The sequence below is a fragment of the Saccostrea cucullata genome, unplaced genomic scaffold, assembly GCF_032062105.1.
Source record: "Saccostrea cucullata isolate Sc308-1 unplaced genomic scaffold, CSIRO_AGI_Scuc_v1 ctg179, whole genome shotgun sequence".
Classification (NCBI taxonomy): domain Eukaryota; kingdom Metazoa; phylum Mollusca; class Bivalvia; order Ostreida; family Ostreidae; genus Saccostrea; species Saccostrea cuccullata.
Window position 1 is genome coordinate 69008 of NW_026932316.1, and position 27232 is coordinate 96239.

At 34.0% G+C, this 27232-nt stretch overlaps 1 protein-coding gene across 1 annotated transcript; it reads right to left on the bottom strand.

Moving 5' to 3' along the window:
* Positions 1-992: 992 nt before the first annotated feature.
* On the bottom strand, positions 993-25508 carry LOC134234807 (uncharacterized). Its single transcript, XM_062716849.1, has 6 exons — positions 25009-25508; positions 22508-22645; positions 16944-17057; positions 1695-1797; positions 1239-1298; positions 993-1118 (listed from the first exon to the last, which is right to left on the bottom strand). The coding sequence occupies exons 1-6, from the start codon at positions 25500-25502 to the stop codon at positions 993-995; spliced, it is 1035 nt and encodes a 344-aa protein (XP_062572833.1). The 5' UTR covers positions 25503-25508.
* Positions 25509-27232: the final 1724 nt, after the last annotated feature.

Genomic DNA, 27232 nt, shown 5'->3' on the forward strand with positions numbered 1-27232 from the left:
TTGTTCTTGTAGGGAAAAGAGAAGCAGTTCACAGATGATGTTGATGAGTTGAGATCAGAAGATTAAAAAAAAAAAAAAAAAAAAAGAATATAAAAAATCCAGGCTCTTGAAGAAAAACAAAAGAAAGGAATGAAAATATGAATCTTAATCGATCAATGGATCCAAGTGATGAAATTCTGAAAATTCCACAGGGAAAGCCAATAAGATTTTTTTATTTGACCACCTCTGCTCAAAATCCTTGAAAGCCCTTTAAGCTGATGCCCTAATTGCTGAACACACTTTTCTGCCAGACAGTGAGACTTGGATTAAAAATCATTCCATTTTACATGTTTTAGGCATACACTTTGAAATGCGCTGAATAAGGAACCCACTCTCCTCTTGACCAAGTAAGGTTAAGGATTCTGCAAAGAGTCGCGTTTGAATTGAAATTTTTCATAATTTATTAGGAATATATGAACTACATAATTTATTTATTATTGTTATCACTTATCAGAGTTGTTTACTTGAACAAAGATTTTGTTACCCATTGATTGGAAAACAAAAATTCTGTGAAATCTTTCAAGATGCTATTAAAATATTTTCTTTTACAGTTTTTCATTTTGCCTAACTTATTACATTTTTGTTTACTAAAAGCAAGAACATTCATGAATAGTTCATGAACATTCCTAAATAACTTTTACAAATTATTCATGAATAGTTCATGAAAATGCATTGAACCTATTAATATCATTCATGAATTTTTCTTGAAAGTTCATGAATGTAATTCATGAACTTTTCTTGAAAGTTCAAGAATTATTCTTGATCATTTTGCAGGCATTTAAAAAATCCAAGTTTGTTCATGAACAACAAATAATTCTTGAATATTCTTGAACTTGGTTTTCATGAATAAAATCCATGAAATCATGAGTGTCCAATTTTAACTTCATGGGATCTTCATGAACAATTCATGAATCAAGAATATAATTCATGAACTTTTCTTAAAAGTTCAAGAATTATTCTTGATCATTTCGCAGGGGTAAACCTTTATTGTATCTTGCAAAGAGCAGCTCAACACCTTCCTTCAAATTATTACTTTGACATGACTGATCCCAGTCTACATGAGTCAATGTTCCATAGATCTGTTCAAAATAGTTTATTTCATACTGATTGTCATGCACATAAACACACTTTGGAAGTTCTTGAAATTGTAACATTTTAGAAACAAATTGAACAGTTGATTGTAATTCTGCAATTCTGACTCTGAATAAATCATCCCCAGCAAAGAGCACCTTGTCAAGTTCTGATGAAGTGGATGCATTCTGCAAAATGATGGACATCAAAGCATTGCATGTGCACTGAACTCCTCTCGAGAAAGCTGGAAATATATCATTCGCTTGATTAATTGTTGCAAATAATGTAGTGCCTGAAGACAAACTGGCAATGTTACTGGCGCCCGAAGGCAAATTCACAGTGTTTCTGGCGCCCGAAGGCAAATTCACAATGTTATTCGTGCCCGAAGGCAAATTTGCAATGTTATTCATGCCCGAAGGCAAATCTGCAATGTTTCTGGTGCCCGAAGGCAAATCGTGTACTCTTTTTAAGGAGGCAGTATCCCCCCGGTCTTCAGCACTATTTTTTACGTGGCTAGCTTCCACGAGTCTAAAAGGTCCGTCATCTGTTGCGTTAATCGTTGGGTCTTTCGTACTATTTTTTACGTGGCTAGTATCCACGAGTCTATTGTCACTCCTGGCTCGACTCTGGTTCCCCATCTTGGCTACTGCAACCCGCCAGTTCTTCTTACGTGGCATCACCAGGTTTCTGCAAAACACATACAACTGCTAGTAATTCAATCAGTATTCTTTGAAGTATTATTTACTTAGTCCTTTCAATAATACCTTTCCCTAAAATTACTAAAGAATATTCTTACACTGCACACTAAAAGAGTTTAGATTCTGTTATGTTTTTTCTGCAGTTAAAGTGATCTGCCCTTTGAGATATATTCAAACTAGAACTGTCCAAACGGGACAAAATACCCCCTACTGGGTTTTTCAGAAGTGCTAAATCATGAATATTTAATGGATCTTAGAGAAGAGAGAAATGGTTAAACTTTTTTTAGTGCAAATGTAATTGCTAATTATATTTTTTATTAATGAAACGAAGGCACAGTCTAAAAAAAATAAAAGACTAAACATAAGACCAGACAAAAACTATGAACTTTTTCTGTCATTGGCCTTGAATAAATGAACTTGGTTCAAAGTCATGACACAACCTCAGGTCATAAGCAATGTTTGTGTGAAGTAGTAGATTCAAGTTTTTCCATAATAAAGATATGTACCAAACATGAATTTTACAATTTTTCTTTCAGTGACCTTGAACTTGCACAGATGACCTTGGGTCAAGGTCGTGACACACCCTTAGGTCATGAGGAATCTTTGTTTGATATAAGAACTTACCAAGTTTATCCATGAAAAAAGATATGGACCTGACACTAATTATAAAATTTTTCTTCAAGCGACCTTAATCTTCCAAAATGACCTTGGATCAAGGTCATGACATACTCTTAGGTCATGTACAATCTTTGTGTAAAATGAGAATTTACCAAGTTTATCTATAAGAAAGATATGGACCAGACACAAATTAAGTATTTTTTCTTCCGGTGACCTTGAACTTCCCCAAATCACCTTGGGCCAAGGCCATGACACATCCTTAAGTCATGAGGAATCTTTGTGCGAAATGGAAACTTACCAAGTTTATCCATAAAAAAATATGGACCTGACACGAATTATGAAATTTTTCTTCTAGTGACCTTGAACTTCCCCAAATGACCTTGGGTCAAGGTCATGACACACCCTTAGGTCATGAACAATCTTTGTGTGAAATGAGAATTTACCATGTTTATCCATAACAAAGATATGGACGGGAGAAGAATTATGAAATTTTTCTTTCAGTGACCTTGAACTTCCCAAATGACCTTGAGTAAAGGACATGACATACCCTTAGGTCATGAGCAATCTTTCTGTGGAGTAGTAGATTCTAATGTTCCTCCGTAAAAAAGATATGGATGGGTGCACAGACAGACGGACAAGCTGATTCCTATGCCCCTCCCCAAAAAAAACTTTGAGTGTTGGATAATGAATTGAAATTTACAGTGTAAGATTATTACTCAATTTGTACTTAATCTATAGTTTAATGCTGAACAGACCTAATGGAAGATTACGAGGGTTGGGTGGTCGTGGCCTTTTCCCGACTATATTGATCTCCTTCAGACAAAGAGCTCCATATAAATTCATACAAAAATGGCCAAAGTGAACATGACTAGTGATAAGCCTTGAGCACAACAAACATGAAGGTGAACCAGAAGTATCTGTCAAGACTCTAGCTTTAGTGGTTTGTACTTATAACAAAGGAAGAGAAAATTAGTAATGAAACTGTAAACAAAGCAGTGGTCATTCGCAAAGTTTTGAAACGTAAAAATTAATCAACAGCATTTTGACCCAATTCGCAAAATAAAATTGACGTAAAAATTTCCAGATTTATGCCATTATTGAACTTCATAAGAACTTGCTGGTGTGATTCCCCCGTAAATGATTACATTGTATCATGCATTTTTTTCTTTACCGAGATAAAAATGTGAAGGTTGTTCACAGTAAATATGTGGGTAATACCTTATTCTTCAAATTTTAGCATTGCACATGTGCACCTGTGAATGCATGTGCATAATGACCATATCTTGTTTACACAATCTTTATATTTTTTATATACTAAATATTGAAGTATTCAAACCAATAGTATAAAAAAAAAATACGCTCATTCCAGTGTATTTTTGATATAACCCATTTCACGTGCACGCACGTGCATATATGAGCATGGTGACCATATCTTCTTGTAGAAGTTCATTACATCTGACCATATCTTCTTGTAGAAGTTCATTACATCTGACCATATCTTCTTGTAGAAGTCCATTACATCTATCCATGTTCTAAATCCCATCCCGTTTGGTTGAAAACCAAGGGAGTTATAGCTGTTTAAAGTTTCAGCCAATCAGATTACACCGCACGTATACGCATGTGCATGGTGACCATACCTTCTTGTAGAAGTTCATTATATCTATCTATGTTCTAAATCCCATCCTGTTTGGTTGAAAACCAAGGGAGTTATAGCTATTAAAAGGTTCAGCCAATCAGATTACAGCGCAGGTACATGCACGTGTATGCATGTGCATGGTGACCATACCTTCTTGTAGAAGTTCATTATATCTATCTATATTCCAAATCCCATGCCATTTGGTTGAAAACCAAGGGAGTTATAGCTATTTAAAGTTTAAGCCAATCAGATTGCAGCGCACGTGCATGCACGTGTTTTCATGATAATTGCTATATATCAAATTGTAGGATATCTTAATGCATGGCTATGTTCAAAATTTCACATGATTTCGTCGAAAAACAAGAAAGATATTGAGACTTTAGTTTCAGCCAATCAGAGCAAAGCACACGTGCATGCGTGCGAGATCTTGCTATTTTGAATTGTCTATGCCACTAATATATCCTTATATTATGAGTTTCAAAGGATTTCATCAAAAATGTAAAAACTTACGCCAAAATCAATTAAATCGGTCATTTCACGTGTTGCACATGCACGCTCTTGCAAGCACATGCGCGCAAAATGACCTTTGTTCGGCAAATCTACTTAACATGTCTGCTGACCCTAAAATTTTTTTTACCTTACTTGGATGTGTTGTTTACAAGATCACTTGAGTACAAAATTCATCACAAAGTTAACAAGAATAAATCTCAAGATTGACTTACTTTGGTGAAGAAAACGGTGAAAGTCAAACAAAAACAGCGCAGGTGTGCATAATGTAGCAAAACTTTTATTGATAAGTTTATTATTTTAAATGACCACAAGGTGTACATTAGTTAAAATAATCTAACTGTGAATCGGTACAAATCCTCACCACAGTTAGTCTAAGAATGCGTCCCATATGTAGCAAATCGGAGCGGATCCGCTCCGAAATTATTTTGAAGAATATAAAAAGATTTGCACTGAAAAAAACAACCAAATTAATCAAAACAAACCTATTTGAGATTGCATGTCTTTTATAGCTTAAATAATCCATATAAAGTCGAAAACCCAATAAAATTTTCTCGACATTTTTCTCTCGCTTCAAATTTAACTGCCATGTTTACATTTGGAACTCTCTAGATTGTTCGTAGTAAATAACTGAGTACGAGTTATCATAGAACTGAAACGAATGTTCGAACATTCGAAAACAAAATTTTTCACGAATATTCAAATGGAAAATTTGTGTTCGAATATTCGGTCACATGTTTAATACCTGTGTTTCATATAAAAAAAATTGTATTTACTGAGTTTTTGATCACGGTGGTAAAAGAGGTACTTCCCTCCAAACGAAAGAAAATACATTTCTTGTATACAGCAGGTTGTATATTTGTCCACATATAGTACTACTAGCCTGATAGAGGCACAACGTCAAAGATCTTTATTTAATCATTTTCAAGACAAACATTCATCAGCCTCATCTATCTCCGTTCTTAACCTATGATGACCACCATGATTTTCACTATCAAAAATAGAAAGATTTATTTTGTGCGGAGAGAAATACTCCGGATTAATAAGTAGTACCTATTGTTCAGATTTATAAATCAGTACAGAAATCATTTGTGAAAAGTATACATTACATTACACCTTTCTCAGAATCAATGTTATATTTTAAATAAATTATACAGTTTAAATAAATTCACAGGACGTTTTCGGAAAGGGGACATTTTCTGTTTCATTAATATAACAGTAAAACATGGCGAGCACTTGTTGGTTTGAATACTGAGCGTTTTGTGTAACATGAATGCAATATACTGAACTAATATTAAGAAGTAAAGAGGCTTATCACTGTTGATAAAGATGTTTTTTCTGTATTTTAATTTTTTGTTGTCTTAATATGCATCGTACTGTGTGTCAAACGACTTTGAACATACGTTTATTTTTTACACTTACATGTATCGTAAACAACAATAGGATTTGCAAGTATATGAGAAGGCATAATTACACCTTTACTTAATTAACGAATGTTCGAATACGAATCAAATAACAGCCACGAATATTCGAATATTTATATATTCGTTTCAGCTCTAAGTTATCACCCCTGTTTCTTTTGCTACATTATGAATACACAGAACAAATTCTATCGTTAAACCGGGTCCGTAGGACAAAATCATTTTAAGGTAAGTCACTCGTCAGCTTTTTAGAAAAGTTCACGCAGAAGCTTTTACTTCAAAACTACTTATTAAAATTCAATTTTTATAACATATTTAAATTCAACAATGTAAATTTTTTAACATTCAATGAAAAAACTGCTCAAAAATCTACGAAGAAGCAAGATTTATGAAGGACTATTTCTTTTGATGGAAGGATATTTAGCAGAAAATTCTGCAAATCTGCACATTTATAAAATTTAATGTAATGGAAATTTAGCCTCACATACTTTTACTCGGAGAATATTCCGTTTTGATAATGCTAAAAATATTTAATATAGGTCTTAAGTTAAATTTTTAGACTAAGTTTTACACCTTCCCTCAACAAACTTTTCCAAAAAATGAAATTATATTAAAGAAGTCAAGATCAAATTAACACCATTCTTTGCCTGAAAATCACATATTTTGACAAATATTTCAAAATTATCATCACTGACCCCACCTTTTTCTTTCATTATTTTAAACTACTCAGTACTTGTGACTGATCAGCACTTAAGTCGTAAAAAGTTTGATATAAGAAAAATTTTTATTGCCTATTAAGATTTTTAATACCCCAAATATGTTATTTTTTAATGCAAAAAGTTCACACAATAATTTACGCGCATTGATTTGCAAGATTTGTCTAATGATAGATATTATTCAAACTATTTTACGTAAAATAAGATTATATTTATTGCCATGCTTACATCTGATCAAATATAAAAAGGGTTAAAGTAATTAACCAAAGAGATGAAATTTAAGTGCAAAAAGGTCAACTTAAATGTACCGTAGATCAGTAGGATGCACACTGACCCCCTATTTTCTTTGCGATTTTGAGTTACACTTTATGAGTACTTATCCAAAATATACTTCTCAAAAAATCCCTGATTTAACAAATTTCAGGAGTGACTTACCTTAATGATAGAACATTTTAACTAGGTATAAACATAATGACACATAAGCTACTCTTTATAACTGTAAACTTAGAAAAAAAAAAGGTTATGATTTGCTCTACAAGAAAAATAAAGAAATACTAGAAAACTGACCAGTCAGCAAGGGCCCCGCCATGGGGTAGAATTAAAAGGGTGCAGCTTACAGAATGATTAATAAATGTACAAAGAAAAAGCAACAGCAACTGTATTCTTAAAATTTCAACATAATTCCTGAATCTTCAAAAACCTGAAAATAATATTCTTGTATTTACATTAGGCAGTAAAGAACAACTTAACATTGAATTTATATTTAAACAATTATGAATCTTGTGTTATATAAAATGCCAGCCTTCAATGAATGCAAATATCATGAAGGCTTGGCCTTAACTTCAAACAAACAGCAGTTGCAGACAAAGGTTTTCATTAATCTTAAAGTGACAGATAAAGAGAAGCCTACTAAATTTTCTGCAGCAGGCTAGATAATTAATCCCAAGGGATTAATTGTACCTCTCTCATCATTTTCTTCTAAAGTTACAATAAGAACTTTTTCAGTATTAATGATAGAATGGGGTTTTTATACAACTACATTAAAAATTAAAAACATTCTTGAATTAATATATTTTAAAAAAAAAGGAAAAAAGTGAAAAAAAGTACCCTGGTAAATCAAAAAATCTTCTTTAATCTATTTCTTTTTTTAGGATCCAATGAAATCATAACTATCAAACAAAAATAAATAATAAAAATTTATATTTAAATCCACATTTCAGAGTGTTCATAGCATTCCAAATTGATTTAACTTCAAAACAAACTTCATTTGCAGACAGAGGTGGTAATTAATCTCAATGTGACAGATAAAGATAATGCTCTGGATTTTCTTCAGGAGGAAAGCTAATTAATCCCATGGGACTCCTAGTAGTATTCAGTTTACTGAATGGGAACATCTTCAGCAGTTATCTCTCTTTGCCAATGCATTCTTATATAAAGTTAAGGAATCTACCCCACCACCCCAGCTCCAAACCAAGGGACATAGAGAACCAAACTTAGCATCAAAATATGTATTTTTGCCTACTGAACTACCGTACCAAATTTGATCTTAATTGGGCAACCATAAAAAAAGTTGCCCGTTCATTCTTATGCATAGTTAAGGAATCTACCCCACCACCCCAGCTCCAAACTAGAAGACATAGAGAATCAAACTTAGCATCGAAATACGTATTTCTGCCTTTTAAACTACCATACCAAATTTAAACTTGATTGGGCAACCATAAAAAAAGTTATTAGAAAAAAACAGAAAATTTGTGGACAGAAGAGTGACAGACGGACAGACAGACAGACAGACAGACAGACGGACGGACAGACAGAGTGATTACTATAGGGCACCCGCAAATCCTTGCGGGGCCCTAATTATGCATTTTATTATAACAATAATAATATAAATATTACTGATAAGTACAAATATCTTGGTATATTTTTACAATCAAATGGCAATTTAAAACATGCTTGTGATGACCTTGCTGCCAGAGCCCGAAAAGCTTATTTTGCCTTAAACATGTTAAAGCATAAACTACCCTTTGGCTCAAATCTCTCTCCCAGCTTGTGGTTAAAGCTATATGAATCAATTATTGTTCAATTTTAACATACTCCTCAGAAATTTGGATCTCTGATTTTAATACAAATCCCAATAATTTTGATAAAACTCCTTTTGAAAAAATCCAAAATTTTATCTTAAAAAACATCTTAGGTGTCCATAATAAAGCATCAAACTTAGCAACAAAAATTGAATTAGGTGTTTTCCCTGTACATTATTCAACTATGATGCTAAGAAACTGGAAATCCAACCATACTTGTGTTTTCCACTTCATAAGAATTTAATTTCTTATCTTTCCAAGTTAAGAATAAGTGCACATAAGTTGTATGTAGAAACAGGTAGATATTGTAATCCTGTCATTCATAGAGAAAATAGATTTTGTTTCCAATGTAAAACTATTGTTGAAGATGAAAAACACTTTTTACTTGATTGTCCTGTGTATAAAAATGTCAGAAAAAAGTATTCAAGGTTTAATACTAGATTTTAATAACTTATCTTGTTTGCTTAATCCACATACAGTCCCTGAAACGTTCTACTTTCCCACCTGAACGGTGAACGAACGCTGAATGAACGGTGAACGAACGCTGAACGAACGCAGAGCGAACGGTGAGTGAACGATGTGCGAACGGTGAACGCAACTTGGTGAACGATGTGTGAACGGTGAACGGTGAGTGAACGCAGAACGCGAACGGAGCGCGAACGCAAGCGCAAAGTGAACGGTGAACGAACGGTAAACGCAAGATGAACGATTTATTCGGAATGCCTTTGGTCTTTTCTTTGCATTGAAATTATTCTTTTATTCTATAATTTAAATGTCATAAATAAATATAGGATCTCCCATGGTTTGTGGTTTGATATGATTTTTATCCAACGAGTTGTGTTATTTTTATCCCCGAGCCTTGGAGAGGGGATAAAAACACACAACGAGTTGGATAAAAATCAAAACCAGCTACAAACCATGGGAGATTCTTTTTATCACATATTTTTGTTTACTATAAATGTGTGTTTTGTCGTTATTTCTAATTCAAAGTTCCTTTTCGGTTACCTCAGACCAAATAACTTAGTAAATAAAATTACGCTTTATGAAATAGTTCGTACAAATATAAAAGAAAGAAAATATTTCAGCGCTTATATTTTTAAATTCATGAATGAATTTTTATTAAAATACATCAAATAAAGTGAAATTTGAAAATTAAGTCATTCTCTCAATCATACACATGTATTTGTTTACTTACATTACCTCACGCGGCGTAGGAGTACATAGTGTTGATACGAAAACGATATCACATAAGCTATATCAACGGGATAAAGGGGAAAATATGTGATAAATATAAATAAACAATAGATAAACAAAAGAGAAATAAATAAATAGATAAATAAATAATAAAAAATAAAATTCTCCACATACGTATGTTTAAATCGATATCTTAATAACATTATTTTAATCGCCGTCAAACATGTTTTTGTTACCGCGTGTAGTTGAAAAATAAATTAATCTTCTACAGTAAATAATTATAATTATTCTTTTAACTAATAAAAAAAATGTGGACTTTCGAAGATGAAACTACTACTGAGACAAACAATAAATAAATAAATTAATAAATAAATCAATCAATATATAAATAAAAACATTTTTTCTGCACATATCTATGTTTAAATCGATATTTTAATAACATGATTTCAATCGCCGTCAAACGTGTATTCAACGCTGTGTGTTACCGCATGTGGTTAAAAAATAAATTATCTACTTGCATAGTAAATAATTATGCTCATTCTTTTCACTAATAAAATAATGTGGACTTCTGAAGATAAAACTACTACTTATAGAATGAATTAATTACATTTAACGGGGTTGAAACAACCGTACATATATTTCCGTGCCAAAGCGATTCTGAGTAAAATAACCGATTTTTTTTAAAATTCACAATTATCTGTTAACATTGACTGTTATCGTACTGCATAAAAATTCTCGTTTTATTTCAATTCTACTGCAAAATACATGTATTCTATATTTATGTGCCTTTTTATTCTTGTATGACGATTATTTTAGCTAACTTCTTCATGTATCTGTAGACATTTCCCGGCCGTGATTATACTCGGTCAAGATGTTGGAAATTATTTGTAATACATGCGTAGATTAGTCTTTTAAAACTAAATAAGCAATGTGTTGTCATAATTTTTATTGAACAGAGAAATGTACGAGAGAGAGAGAGAGAGAGAGAGAGAGAGATAACCCCCTCGATTCTCAGATATATATTATATCAAATAAAAATTCTTATTATTCCAAGCAACAAAGGTAATCTTTTTTTAGATTAAAAAATCAATTTGACAGTAATCATTGGCTTTTAGCTTCCATCATCAAGTTCACACAGTTCACAGGAAGTCCGTGCTACATTTGTAGTAGCTTGCTTGTGCTGTCAATCAAAATAATTCGACACAGTGGAGATAGGGAAATCGCGTTTCACCGAATATGCCGAAGGCAAAGAGTCACTTAGTATTCCAAGAAATTTTAATATTTTTCCCTATCATTTCTAGATCTGATTTTTGCATTCCTGCAGAAAAAAACTAATTCGAATATATACTTGAAAGGATTAAGTTTTAAATTGAATGTGAAAAACATTCCCTGCCAATTTAAAATACTACTGTCGGCAAAAGTTTATACTAAAATACTATTGTTTAATGACTGTTTGATGTTGGTTTTGAGACTGGTTTTCTTGTGTTACAATAAAATGTAAATATTAATTGAAATTTACTGTAAAAACTAAATAAGAATTTTATTTCGGGAGAAAGGGCACGAGGGGGGGAGGGGGGGGTCTTAATTATACTGAATGGCAAAAAACATATTTTTAAACATATGTGTAGGTACGGTGAAGGAAGGAATTTTCCTTCTCTAATAATAGACTATTTTAAACAGTTTCTAGAATTTAAAACCACGCCATTAATTTAATTATCTCTAAAGATATTTAGTTAACTGAATATTTGCAGTACTGTTCATAATTCTCAAACCTACATGTCGTTTAGATACGTGTTACTCTAGAAATAGTTTTTTTATTTAGTTTTTTTTTTATTTTATTTATTCTTGTTCTGTAAAAGACTTATTAATTATTATACATCCATTAAAAATTTAACCTCTTTAAAATTACATCAAATTGATGCCGTGTGTGAAACATTTGTACATTGCCCTTTTTTAAAGTTAATATTTTAGCATCGTTCTACGTACATGTAGGTACTTAATGTATTAATTATTTTCCAGGGAATATTCATGAAAAAAGTAACAGCTGAGTTACAATAATAGAAATATAAATATATAGATAATTTTTGCAATGAAATAATTATTCTTCTAACACGATATCTAAGTTATTTAATTAAAAAACATGTAAATACTTACCATCAAAAAGATAAGTCCTTTCACTTCGGAGTTCCGAATGACAATAAAGACTGAACGATAAGTGAACGGTGAACGCAAGGTGAACGCAAAGTAAACGGAACGAAGAGCGAACGGTGAACGTTTTGTGAACGGTGAACGCGAGCGCACGGTAAACGGTGAACGCAATACTGTGAACGAAGAGCGAACGGTGAACGCATGCTGAACGAACGGTGAACGAACGCTGAACGAACGGTGAACGAACGGTGAGCGAACGGAAAAATGGGAAAGTAGAACGTTTCAGGGACTGTAACTTTGTATCTACGAAACAAATCTGTCTATATATCAGAGACTGTTCTGATATTAGAAACAAGCTTACAATAGTATAATATTTTGTAATACATGTATATGGCTAACAACACATTCCTGTATATAAATATGTGCTTTAGTGCCAATAAAGAATTGAATTGAATTGAATAAATAAGGAAAACGAAAGAAGACAACTCTTGCATTTCACATACCGTGTCAATTATATTCCTATGTGTCTCACAATAACACAACAATTTTATGAAATTTCAGATAAAATTAACTAACTCGTACTTAGGTTATATTCTAAAATTATTTTGATCTTGCATTCCTTTATTATCTGCCTTTTATTTGCTGCTGTACATTTTCCTCGGAAAGATGTTATCTCTGTAAGAATTCTGCATTTTTTTAAACATTCATTAAAAGCCCAATTTGAGAAGGGATTGCTGATATGGAATCAGTGCATCATACTCTACACGATGAACATAAAAAACTGACAATTTTTTGACTCCTTAAAAATTATTGGGCATTGCCACTACAGTTACTTATTTCAATCTGAAACAGTGAAGAATTAGCCTTAACAATCTGTATTGAATACAAAAATATTTAAAAAGTGGAAGCAGTATCTTTATACAAAATTAATATAAAGAAATTTTCATCTATACTGTGTTGGACGCTATTATAGGCTTTCGAGAAAATTCGAACTGTTTATTTCAAAGTTCTCAGCATAACATATACAATAAAAAAACAAAACGACATTTAAACCAAGTGCTGACAATTTATTACTTCGTATTAAATGCAAAAATTTTATCAACACCATCCAAACCAACTTTTTCTTCGTACGTAGCTCCTTCATCATAACGAAGCCAATATTTCTACGCTAAAACAAAGCTGAAAGGAATCTAATATCAAAAAGAGTCCGATTTATTAGCAAAAGCACGTAATATTCCGTGTTTAGAAACCTTGACAATCGTAACACTGAAACCCACCATTCGTACTGCAAAATCTTAGACCTGAAAATAAAGGTAAATGGTTGCAGACTAATCTGATCAGCACGCTGTGTAATGGAGTCTATCTTCTTCCAGACGACCGTTCCTGCGCATGCGCGGAAGTTCTAATGGTAGGCCTAAACACCGGATTGATTAACTGGCACAATAAAATATTTTTCGCGTGCATAAAAGCGTGAAATAAAAGATATTGTTTTAAAACATGACACATAAACATTTCTCACATATATTTTCATTGTACATTGTGACAAAAATACTTCTTCAAATTTGAATATATGTTTATAGGCCTATTTGTGCAGTTTATATTCTCCCTCACTTCGTTCGTCCGAATATAAATTAATGAAGTGCTAAATGAATAAAACACAACACATGTTAAGTAGGAATGCTGCTCGCTAGTGCTTTTATTCAATTCTAATACATAACCACTTTATGAAACCAACTGTATAGCCCAACTTCATTACACTCCATTGCCTTACTATCCTCCATATTTCTTACAATCTTTAAATCCTAGCGAGCAAGCTTAGAGTGCCGTGCTACCGCATGGCCTTACTATTTATACCCTAAATAACCACGTGACTTCAGAAGAAAACTTTTCGAACACATACCGCACATAATTTTAATTAACTTAGCCCCAACCTGAGGCCCTGACCCAGGAGATAAACTAGATAGGGGGCATAGATTTATCAATTTTGGTCAAGAACTCATTGATCAATAAAATCATAAAACATACAACCTCCTTGAAATTTGAGACTTAAATAAAAGATGACCTAAGGTAATGCATTTTCATCATTCACATAGCCAACCTTGACCCCACCCTACAGCCTGAACCCTGAGCCCAAGGGCCATGAATTTCACAATTTTGGTAGAGCGCTCAATGCTGATTATAGTTATGCCAACAGTTTGACTGCCTTGTGTCCAGGAGTAAAGAAGAAGATTTTCAAAGATTGCATTAATTTTAGTGGTTTTGGCCCCACCCCTCGGCCCCCAGGGGAGCTGGGACCATGAAATTCACAATTTTTCTTCCCCTCTACCCATAGATGCTTTATACCAAAATTGGTTTCTTAGAATTGGTTGAGTGGTTGCAGAGAAGAAGCTGAAAATGTTCAAATGTTAACACACGACGAACGACGCACGACGACGGACGAAAACGGATAGCAATAGGTCACCTGAGTTTAGTGACCTAAAAATGTTGGCCTAACCTTGAAGTGCTGGTGTTCTGAACTTGACACTAACAAAGTATACATTTTAGGCCATAAATAATTAATAAATAGATTCTCAGGCCAAACATTTCAAAATTCAATGCGGCAGGCAGGTTTTTTTTTTTTTTTTTTTTTAAGCAGGTACATGTATCTTTTTTTCATTTCTGTCGTTCAACAAAATGATGATAATAACTGACTCTCACTTTTTTGTTCTCTTAATATACTAAATATTATGTACTCAACTTAAATTGTTATTCTATAATTTCTTCAAAAGTTAATTAATAAAGAACTGTATAAACTAGAAGAATGTGGTTCATATAATAAAAATGTCTATCTATTATTGTTATGAAAAGGGAAATAACTCAATTTTCTTTTTCATCTTGGAAAAATTGAAAAATTGAGTTATTTCCCTTTTCAAAATGTCAATACAATTGATCAATGCAGCCGTTTTTGACCTGATGTGGCAGCGCCTGAGAAACTACTGATTAATTTTTTTGGCCTTATTGAACATATTTTTTCTAGTTAACAACAAATTAAAAACACCCGTGATATCTTTCATAGTTTCTAATGTTTACATTTTATTCATAAGAACATTTGTTTTTTGCACTCCATGGACATGATCATAGATTTCCGAAACCACGTGGATTCCATATTGTGGCCCTACCCTAACCCTGGGGATCATGATTTGAACAATTTTTAGGATCTACACTACCCCAGGATACTTCCACATAAGTTACAGCTTTTCTGGCAAAGTAGTTCTTGAGAAGAAGATTTTTTAATGACCCCACCCTATTTTTGTCTTTTCTTGATTATCTCCCCTTGGAAGAAGACTTGGCCCTTCATTTTAAGAATTTAAACTCCCATTCACCCAATGACGCTTTGTACCAAGTCTGGTAAAAATTGGCACAGTGGTTCTTGACAAGAGGTCGAAAATGTGAAAAGTGTACAGACGGACAGCTAGACAGATGGTCGGACAGCTAGATGAATGGACAAAGGAAACTAGAAGTCTCTGTCGAGACTGTAGCTCTACTGGTTTGTACTTATCAAAAACCATTGCACTATTTTATGTATCTTAGTGTAGTCTACTTGTGTGCCAAGTTATATTGAAATCAGACCAAAACTGTAGAAGAAGTAGCGTTTTAAAGGAATTTCACAGAAAATTTTATTTTTAGTAACCATGGCAACACTGTTCATCGAAATCAAAAACCGATGCACTATTCTATGTATCTTCGTGTAGTCTACTTGTGTGCCAAGTTATATTGAAATCAGACCAAAACTGTAGAAGGAGTAGTGTTTTATAGGAATTTCACAGAGAATTCTATTTTTAGTAACCATGGTAACACGGTTCACCAAAATCAAAAACCGATGCACTATTCTATATATGTATCTTCGTGTAGTCTACTTGTGTGCCAAGTTATATTGAAATCAGACCAAACTGTAGAAGGAGTAGCGTTTCAAAGGAATTTCACAGAAAATTCTATTTTTAGTAACCATGGCAACACCGTTCATCGAAATCAAAATCCGATGCACAATTCTATGTTATTAATGTAGTCTACTTGTGTGTCAAGTTGTATTGAAATGAGACCAAAACCGAAGGAGGAGTAGCGTTTTAAAAGAATTTCACAGAAATTTCTATTTTTAGTAACCAAGGCAACACCGTTCATCGAAAGTAAAAACCGATGCAATATTCTATGTATCTTAGTGTAGTCTACTTGTGTGCCAAGTAATATTGAAATCAGACTAAAATTGTAGGAGGAGTAGTGTTTTGAAAAATTGTTTACAGACAGACGGACAGACAGACGGAGGGACGCCAGACGCATTACTATCGCATAAGCTCTTCTGGTCTCTGACCAGTAGAGCTAAAAATGTCAGAAAAGCTCACTTGAGCCTTTGGCTCTGGTGAGCTAAAAAAGGATTGAATGAGAAAAAGTAGAAAATGTGAAAAGTTTACAGATGGACAGACAAACAGACGGACAACGGGTGATCAGAAAAGCTTACTTGAGCTTTCAGCTCAAGTGAGCTAATTCAAAGGCTAGTGAAAGTTCAATATTGCTAGTAAAAAAAAATTCCACCAGCTAAAATTTGCTAGTGGTCAAAAAAGTTACTTTTGATTCCTGCTACTTATCGATTATGAAACAAGTCGGTGACATCGCTGATACAAATAATAAGGGTTTATTTGGGTGTAAAATTTTGTCAGTGATGATGGCGACTTTTTTTAAAATTCTCAATTAGTAGTATTGAAGATGTCCAAAAGATCGACAATCAATTGTTGGCAACAATCAGTTCATCACTAGTACTTATCATATCAATCATACCTCACAAAATGATTTCTTTTTCCATTAAGGGTTTTCTCCTGATACAGAGGATATCAGCTTTTGAGGACATCGTTTTCCCTCTGATCATGGATTTTTCAACTCCAATATGAGAATGATTCCTGAAAATATAAGACAACAGAGAAATAGAACAAACCTACAACCCCTTACAGAAATTTCTGATAAGTGACTTATAAGTGATTTATTCTTTTAACAGTGTTTTATTTGAATTTGGAATTATTTTGATTATTGGATTTGGGGTTTTCAAGAAGAAAACCCTTAGTTAGACTAACTTGGACAACTAACAAGAATTTCTACTGTTTGTTGTGTTTAGAACGACTAACTCAGACAACTAACATGAATTTTCTCATAAATATTGGGTAAGTTCATACTATCTTTGACAACTGCTATGAGTTTTCTTCATAATAACTGGCTAAGTTGAAACTCAAGGAATGATTTCAACATCCCTGTCATTCATACCTTAATTTTTGTTAAAGTCATTTTAAATTTTATTTTAAATATCCATTTGATTAAATATTAGGGCTCCAAAGATGACAGTGCTTCATTATTGTAAATGGGAACCCATCAAAACCCAGTGGATGAATGTGGCGATTTACACTGCAGACCTTGAGTGCAGAACAGTAACCAGCAACTTTTAGATATTTCCGTAACGGATCATCTTCAATCCACCCCAGTGCCCCCCCAAAAACAAGAGGCCCATGGGCCACATCGCTCACCTGAGTAGCTTTGGTCGTTCTTTTTTTTAACAGATTTCCCCTTGAAATACCCATTGTGACTAAACCCTAACCCCCTGGGTCCTGGTTTGAACAGTTAGAATCTACAATACTTTAGGATGCCTCCACATAAGTTTCAGCTTTTCTGGCCCAGTGGTTCTTGAGAAAAAAATTTTCAAAGATTTTTTCTATATATTTCAATGTAAAACTTGGATTCCCTATTGTGTCCCTGCCCTACCCCTTGGGGTTATGTTTTGAACAATTACGAATCTTTACTACCCAAAGATGCTTCCACATAAGTTTCAGCTTTTTTAGGCCAGTGGTTCTTGAGAAGAAGATTTTTAAAAATTTTCCTATATTTTTCAATGTAAAACTTGGATTCCCTATTGTGGTTGGGTCCTGATTTTAACAATTTAGAATCTACACTATCCCAAGATGCTTCCACTTAAATTTCAGCTTTTTTGGCCCAGTGGTACTTGAGAAGATTTTTTTAATGATCCCATCCTATTTTTGTCTTTTCTTGATTATCTCCCCTTGTAAGGGGACTTGGCCCTTTATTTTAACAATTTTAACTCCCCTTCACCCAAGGATACTTTGTACTATGTTTGGTTAAAATTGGCCCAGTGGTTCTTGAGAAGAAGTTGAAAATGTGACAAGTTTACAGACGGATGGACGGACAGCTTAGCTAACTTGAGCCTTTGGCTCAGGTGAGCAAATAAAAAGCACAATTTTTGATAAACTTTTTTTAATCTGAAAGTAAACCCCAAACAGTCATTTAACAAGAAAACATTGAAATAACCATCAATTTTCGCCCAGGAAATATATCAAGTAAACTATGGAAATGCCTCTTAATCATCAAAGTGAAACCCCTTGATATGTGTGAAAAGGCATGCGTCTAATTGATGGAGACGATAGTAGCGAATATTTGGAAAACGTATAGTCGGATATATGTCAAACAAAATCGATGCCATTTTAAACGTCAATTCCTCGATTTGGCTGCATAAAATATAAATTGAAGTTAGACACATGCATCACCTATATCCAAACATAGGTAATCAGAGATTACAGAGCTCACCTCAACGAATGTTGTCTTTAAATAAGGCAAAGTCACATAATTAACCAACAAAAAGTGTACATTCCAAAAATGAAAATATTCATGCAATTTTGGTCTGATACTTTGAAATAGACCTATAATATAAAAAATTCAAACTAGTTCTTCATGAAAATGTAATTAAAATCCAGCATCTGAAGCAAATTTGAGAGTTTTCATCCCTTGATGCATCATTTGTGCAAGTTTGGTTTATACAATGTTATATATAAGCCTTATAGCTTTTTGGTAATAGACCTGCACCCATAACTTTTACCTGGTCCATTATCTGAAAAATGTATGTTGAATTCAGCATCCGAAGCAAGTCCATTAGTGTGCATCCTAAGATATATCATCCATGCAAGTTTGGTCATTAAAGAACTCATAGTTACTTGGAAATGAATAATGCACCAAAAACTTTAACCTGTTTACTCAACCGGAAAACGTAGGTCAGATTCAGCATCTGAAGCAAGCCTGGTTGTATGCATCCTTAGACATATCATCCATGCAAGTTAAGTCATTATAGGGCTCATAGTATATTAGAAATGAGACCTGCACCAAAAACTTTAACCTGTTTACTCAACCGGAAAACGTAGGTCAGATTCAGCATCCGAAGCAAGCCTGGTAGTATGCATCCTTAGATGTATCATCCATGCAAGTTTGGTCAACATAGGGCTTATAGTTACTTGGAAATGAAACCTGCACCAAAAACTTTAACATGCTCACTCAACCATAAATGTAGGTCAGATTCAGCATCTAAAGCAAGCCTGGTTGTATGCATCCTTAGACGTATCATCCATGCAAGTTAAGTCATTATAGGGCTCATAGTATATTAGAAATGAGACCTGCACCAAAAACTTTAACCTGTTTACTCAACCGGAAAACGTAGGTCAGATTCAGCATCCGAAGCAAGCCTGGTAGTATGCATCCTTAGATGTATCATCCATGCAAGTTTGGTCAACATAGGGCTTATAGTTACTTGGAAATGAAACCTGCACCAAAAACTTTAACATGCTCACTCAACCATAAATGTAGGTCAGATTCAGCATCTAAAGCAAGCCTGGTTGTATGCATCCTTAGACGTATCATCCATGCAAGTTAAGTCATTATAGGGCTCATAGTATATTAGAAATGAGACCTGCACCAAAAACTTTGACCTGTTTACTCAACCGGAAAACGTAGGTCAGATTCAGCATCCGAAGCAAGCCTGGTAGTATGCATCCTTAGATGTATCATCCATGCAAGTTTGGTCAATATAGGGCTTATAGTTACTTGGAAATGAAACCTGCACCAAAAACTTTAACCTGTTCACTCAACCAGAAAATGTAGGTCAGATTCAACATCCGAAGCAAGCCTGGTAGTATGCATCCTTAGATGTATCATCCATGCAAGTTTGGTCAACATAGGGCTTATAGTTACTTGGAAATGAAACCTGCACCAAAAACTTTAACATGTTCACTCAACCAGAAAATGTAGGTCAGATTCAGCATCCGAAGCAAGCCTGGTAGTATGCATCCTTAGATGTATCATCCATGCAAGTTTGGTCAACATAGGGCTTATAGTTACTTGGAAATGAAATATGCACCAAAAACTTTAACCTGTTCACTCAACCAGAAAATGTAGGTCAGATTCAGCATCCGAAGCAAGCCTGGTAGTATGCATCCTTATATGTATCATCCATGCAAGTTTGGTCAACATAGGGCTTATAGTTACTTGGAAATGAAACCTGCACCAAAAACTTTAACATGTTCACTCAACCAGAAAATGTAGGTCAGATTCAGCATCCGAAGCAAGCCTGGTAGTATGCATCCTTAGATGTATCATCCATGCAAGTTTGGTCAACATAGGGCTTATAGTTACTTGGAAATGAAATATGCACCAAAAACTTTAACCTGTTCACTCAACCAGAAAATGTAGGTCAGATTCAGCATCCGAAGCAAGCCTGGTAGTATGCATCCTTAGATGTATCATCCATGCAAGTTTGGTCATTATAGTGCTCATAGTTACTTGGAAATGAGACCTTCACCAAAAATTTAACCTGTTCACTCAACCGGAAAATGTAGGTCAGATTCAGCATCCGAAGCAAGCCCGGTAGTGTGCATCCTCAGATGTATCATCCATGCAAGTTTGGTCAACATAGGGCTTATAATTCCTTGGAAATGAGACCTACACCAAAAAGTGCACCAAAAATGTTAACCTGCTCCAAAAACATTAACCTGGTCATTCCTCTGCTGAAATTGCAGCATCTGAAACTTTGACTGGTACAATGAAACACACTAGAAGCATCTTCCATGCATGTCTAATCAATATAGGACATAGAAGTACTTAAAAAGAAAACTGCTCCAAAAAACTTAACCTGGGACGCCGACACCGACGCCGACGCCGACACTGAGGGTATTACATAAGCTCCCTCAACTTCGTTGAGGTGAGCTAAAAATGTATTTAATTTTCAATTTTAGAATATAAAACACAAATTGTGCAGAGTACTTTTTTATGCGAGAAGTAAAATTCAATGATCTAAAAAAGGAACCTGTCGCTTTTTCGAATGATAGTAAAACAACTTTATATATTAAATATGAAAAACATATATGTTTTTACAGATTCACTTTATGGAAGTAAATATATTATGTATCTCATAATTTATAAAGGGAAAGAACATTCTGATTAACAATCTTTTCCATGTTTAGAAAACCTTTAATTTTGAATAACTACTCCCACCCCAATCCCCATATACCAACACGTAAATTTATATATATAGAGCAGCCCGGTCCTCCGGGCTGCAATAATTTAAATCCCGTATAAGTGCAAAAAGGTCAAGAATATTACAATCAGTAAATAATCTATCTCTCATTAGTTGGAAGCAAAAGGTATATATTTTAATCACTTTTTGTAATCATTTGGGTATGTCCTTCATATTAAAGATTGAAAACATTGTGACAAAGACTTCTGGAGGATATTTACAAATGTAGGATGGAAAAATTGACTTAAAAAAATAAAGTTCATTTGCCTATCTATTTTATTTATGTGAACTTATCTTTTATGTCAATTGAATAAAAAAGAAATTATTCTTGAGAAATATTGCACAATATTGTTCAGTTAATTAAGTCTAAAAACGACAATGTTTGAAGAAGTATTTTTGTGATTTTTCATATTCTCTTCTTGACAAATACCCCTTAAATAACTGAAAATGTGTAGTCACAGTATGTAATTACCATACCAAGTTTCACAGGCTGTACTAAACTTAAAAACAAGGAAACATATCATGAGCTTTTAACTGATTGATAAGCATATATATATATACTAATTTATAATATCATTTTGAAAAGTTTGAAAATCTTGTGACAAAGACTTTTCCGACATAGGTTCTACCTTAAAGGTCACAGTGACCTTGAGATAGGTTGTGACACACTTTCTACCTATGATGTATATATTTGCGAAGTTTGATAGTTCTAGTCTAGGTCTAATAGTTTTCTAGTTATGAGCCAGACAGAATTTTTCCATATTTGGTCATAGCATCTTTATTAAAAGTCAGAGCGACCTACTTTTTGTGCGCGACACACCGTCTAACCGAGAAGTATCAGTTGACAAAGTTTGATAATCCTAGGCCTAATAGTATTGAACTTATGAGCCGGACACGAATGAACAGACGGACAGACAGACAGACATGAAGCCTATAACATAATACATCCCATCTTAAGACAAGCGTATAAAAAAAAGGTTTTAACCTGTACACTTAAAAAAAAATACTCACAAAGTGAATAGTCCAAAAGATTTCAACAAATTCTCGAATAAAAGTTCGTATTTGCCTTCAGAAATTTCTCTTTTTGCCAAACAATCAATGAAAATTCGTTCCAGGGCGAAAGTGAAATGCACTATATTTGGAACAAACCTGCAGAGAAAAGAAAATCATTTTAAAGTAGAATGAAACTCATCATGAACCACAGACGATATTAAGCATACAGATTTTTGGCCATGTTGAAAAATTCAACTGTCATATTGCACTCTTTAAAAATTAATTTATTGTTGTTTTAACATCCATTTCGAGATTTTTTCACTCGAAGGTCAAGGTAAAAATGGTGATGCAATTGAATAGCTTTAGTATACAATTAGAATTTAGTATACATGTATCAACATGTGAAGTTTGATAACACCATCTTCAATGGTACTGTAAAAAAATCACACATTTTCGAGGAATTAAATTTTAGTGGTTTGAGGAAAATATATTGGTTCCTGGGGATTTGATTTCATGGCGGAAGAATTGGACAGTAGTAAGAAAGCACTGTGATTTTTGGGAGTTGATTATATCAACTCTCCTTAGTCAGTGGGTCAGAAAATGAAAATGACAAACAGCCGCCAAGGAAAATGAGCATTGCGAATAAGAAAATAGTTCTGCATTAAACTAGTTAAAAGCAGAAAATATAATTCTTGACAATTTATAGTCAACAATTGCTTTGTGTTCAACTTTAGTCTGTCATTTCAATTTCTTCATAAACATCTTTCACCTTAATAATCATACCGATTCCGATATGTATTTATTCATCGTGCATGTGTTCTAATTTTAAGACAGGAAATTCCCTCCTAACACATCTTCCCTAGCCAAGGGTTTCTGATACGCTACTCTCCTCCTGAACCCTTGGCATACAATTTTGGTAGAGGCACTCTTGCTAATCATAACTATGCACTTAGTTAGTTTATTTAATACCCAGGAGCAGAGAAGAAGATTTTCAAAGAAATAATGCATTTTCACTATAAAATCAATATAATCAAGTTTTTGGGTAACATATGTCCCTGGGAGCATAAAATTAATTTTCCGTCCATCGTCGTAACTTCCGAGAAGTACTTATGTATACATAAACCGTCTGAGTGATTGTGATGGACACAATGTGGCATCAACGAATCAATGAGCTCAATAAACCTAAAAGTATTGTTATTATTTTTGAAAAAACATAGCTGCCAATTGTGCTTGAATATACGATATTTAATAACTATGTCAATCTCTTTCAACAAAAGAGTTCTACTCAAATTTAGATAAGTTGTGCAACATGTTTCTACAGATAGAAAAGAACCACAGAAGCATATGAAATATGTCCGTAGGACATGAATGCCCCACCGAGGGTATGTCAGTAATGCAACATGAAAATTCAAATTTGTGAATACATGAAATTTTAGAATATCTTGCAGTTGAATTGCTTACATCAGTATGTATCAGCATATGAAGTTTAACACTTCTATAAGAAAAGTGAGGTCAAGGTCAAAGGTTAGGCCAAGATAACAAAAAAAGTTGATCCAGTTGAAAAGCTCTCATCAGTATACATGTATCAGCATATGAAGTTTGACACTCATTTATGAAAAGTGAGGTCAAAGGTCAAAGGAAAGGTCAAGTTAAAATATGTCGATGCATTTGAATAGCTCTAATCAGTATGAATCAGCATATGAAATTTGACACAAATTAGGGAAAGGTGAGGTCAAAGTCAAAGGAAAGGTCAAGGTCGAATGTTGATGCAATTTGAATAACTCTCATCAGTATGTATCAGCATACGAAGTTTAATAAATCGATCTTGAATGGTATCTTTAAAACTGAGCTAAACACTCAATTAAGAAAAGTGAGGTCAAGGTCAAAAATGTTGATGCAGTTGAATAGCTCTCATTTGTATGTATCAGCATATTAAGTGTGATAACACTATTTTGAATGGTATCTTTAAAACTGAGCTAAACACTCATTTATGAAAAGTGTTTGTTTGTTTTTGTTTGTATGTTGTTTAACTTCCCTCTAGAGAATTTTTCACTCATATGGAGACGCCACCACTCGCCGGTGGAGAGCTGCAAATTTTGTCCTATACTTGGCACTTACGGCCACTGAGCAGTGAGGGATCTCGGTTTATATGGTCTCATTCGAAGGACCGGTCTCCATGTCCCACAGTGGGATTCAAACCCGCGACATTAGGATCAATTCCTTACTTCGCAACTCTGGAGCAGACGCTCCTACCACTGTGCCACGCGGGCGACCATTTATGAAAAGTGAGGTCAAGGTAAGGTCAAGGTTAAAAAATGATGAGGCTGTTGCATAGCTCTCATCAATATCTATCACCCTATGAAGTTTGATGAAAATATCTTGTACGTTTCTTTGAAACTAAGCTTTGAACTGAGCTAAACGCAAAGTGTGACGGAATGACAGAAGACGGACAGATTTCGATGAGGACTAATACAATGAGAATGTATTTGCGATCTAAAATAAAACCAATGCGCACTTACGTTTTTTTAAGGTGCGGATGTTTATTATCAATTTTGGCCATCTCTGAGGGGTTTAGTCCGAACTTGTCACGATTAAATTCTGATACGGTCATGTTTTCAAACGCTTTATCAAGATCTTCTATGAGACACGCCTCTACTGTAGCCTCGATTTCTTTAATTTCGCTGGGAGGTACAACTGCGACATGCCATTCCTTTAAGATTATATCTATGATGCCCGCCTCGGTGGATTCCACTCCTAATTTATCTACGAAATGAGAATCCCAGTCAGACGTGCTCTTCGGTGTGAATTCGTCTGAATCCAGACTGGAACTTCCATATGACTCACTCGTTGGCTTCGAAGACTCCTCACTAGTTAGCTTCGAAGATTCCTTGACATTCTCTAGTTCCTCCATCGTACTTATGGCTGCATCTTTACGATTTACAGTCAACTCGTACACAAACCGAGTCGTATACAAACCAACTCGTACACAAAAAGTCAACTCGTACACAAACATTTATTGTTTTATTATACCCCCGCTTGAAAAGCGGGAGGGTATATAGTAATCGTTAATTCCGTCCGTCCGTCTGTTACGCTTTGGGGTACCCATCTCTTATCCTCAACTCCTCTCATACCACTGAATGAAATCAGGGACCTATATACTAACGTTAGTATATAAGTCCCTGATGAAATTTGATGAAACTTTCACAGAATCTCTATTACATATTGCCATTGTGTGTGCACCTCCTATTTTACTTTTTGATCCGACACATATTTTGGGTTTCCCGGCCACAGGAAAACATGGACTTTTTCACCAGTTATAACCATATGGGAGGCGGGGGGTATCATTTAGTGAGCTCATTGCTCACAGTATCTCTAGTTGACTATTGAGCTTGAATATTGTTCGTTATCTCTTTATATATTTCATTTTATTGAAACAAATACTACATTTAGTAGTTTAATTTTTTATGTTATTTCGTAAGAGAAGGTATCACAAAATAGTTAAATAAAATATCTAAATGGAGATAACAAACAATATTCAAAAGACTGTTCCTATGAAGGAACCTACAACATTGTCCATGGGAATGTAGGAACACTCAAAAAAAATATTACTTACTTTTACTCAAATCAAGTAAACGAATTACTTATTTTAAGTAATTTTTAAGTAAGAAAGTTTGTCACCATAGCAATCATGATAAGTAATTTACAATATTTATTAGTAATTTTAAGTAATATAATTTTATAATTATAGAAACAGTGACAAGTAAATTTACTTAAAATAAGTAAAAAAAAAATGAATTACTTAGTATTTGAAATGCAAAGCTTTTTAGGTAATTCAGAGGTGGTTATGAGTAGACATTTACATAATGTAAGTTAACAAATTACTAATCATCTAATTAATTAAATTGATATTCCTCTGATTAGAGAGATAATGACATATTAATTTGATTGTCTATGCTAATTTGAGGTGCAAACTGATTTGAGGTGGAGAGGTGGACTTTAAAGGCGGAAGTATAAAGCAAATCCGGATGCTAATAATGACTATATGCATTTATAGGGAAGCAAACCCGGATGATTTTTTACTTATGATTAGCTAATACACATACGTTTCGTCCTATGAATATATTTAATGTTATGACGAGTTGAAACTTACTATGACAATAGTGTATTAAGATCTTAAAGTGTGTCCATTATTGAAATAAGACGTATATGTATTGCTTTGATTCATAAAAGTGGGTTTGATAAGAACGGTTTCGTGTATGTCCTGTACAAACAAATGAGACGAGAAATGTTAAACAAGTGGCCTGAGTCAAAACACAAGTTTTATAACCAAACCTTGAAAGATAAACCTCTAATTGTTCAAGAACTAGTCATATAATCAATTTAAAAGAAGAGATAAAAAGAGACACGGAAAAAAGGGAATGGGCGCGATATAGCGAACACCTTGTCTATAGCTTTGGTGACATTTGCACGACTCCTGTTAAAGCAATCATACACCAAGTGAATTGTTTAGCTATTCGTTCTCACGGACTTTCTAAGTACATAGCTCATAAATTTACATGGGCAAATATTTACAAAACGCGAAGAGGAGTAGGAGGGCGCAACCTTGCTATTCCCGAGGACAGAGGGACCCCTGGAACTGTCAAGATTCTGCGTTCACCCAACGGTCGTTCACCAGATGTAGTGTGTTTTCTCAGTCAGTGGGATATGGGCCGTACAGCACAATACCGCAAAATACCACCTTAT

Excerpts from the sequence above, each read along its gene's own strand:
- LOC134234807 (XM_062716849.1), bottom strand. The coding sequence starts at position 25,502 with ATGTTTGTGTACGAGTTGACTTTTTGTGTACGAGTTGGTTTGTATACG. Across the intron at positions 17,058-22,507 it reads TCTTTTGGACTATTCACTTT|GAATCATTCTCATATTGGAG; the intron begins GTGAGTATTTTT and ends TTATATTTTCAG. Across the intron at positions 1,798-16,943 it reads ATGGAAAAAGAAATCATTTT|AAACCTGGTGATGCCACGTA; the intron begins GTGAGGTATGAT and ends TGTGTTTTGCAG.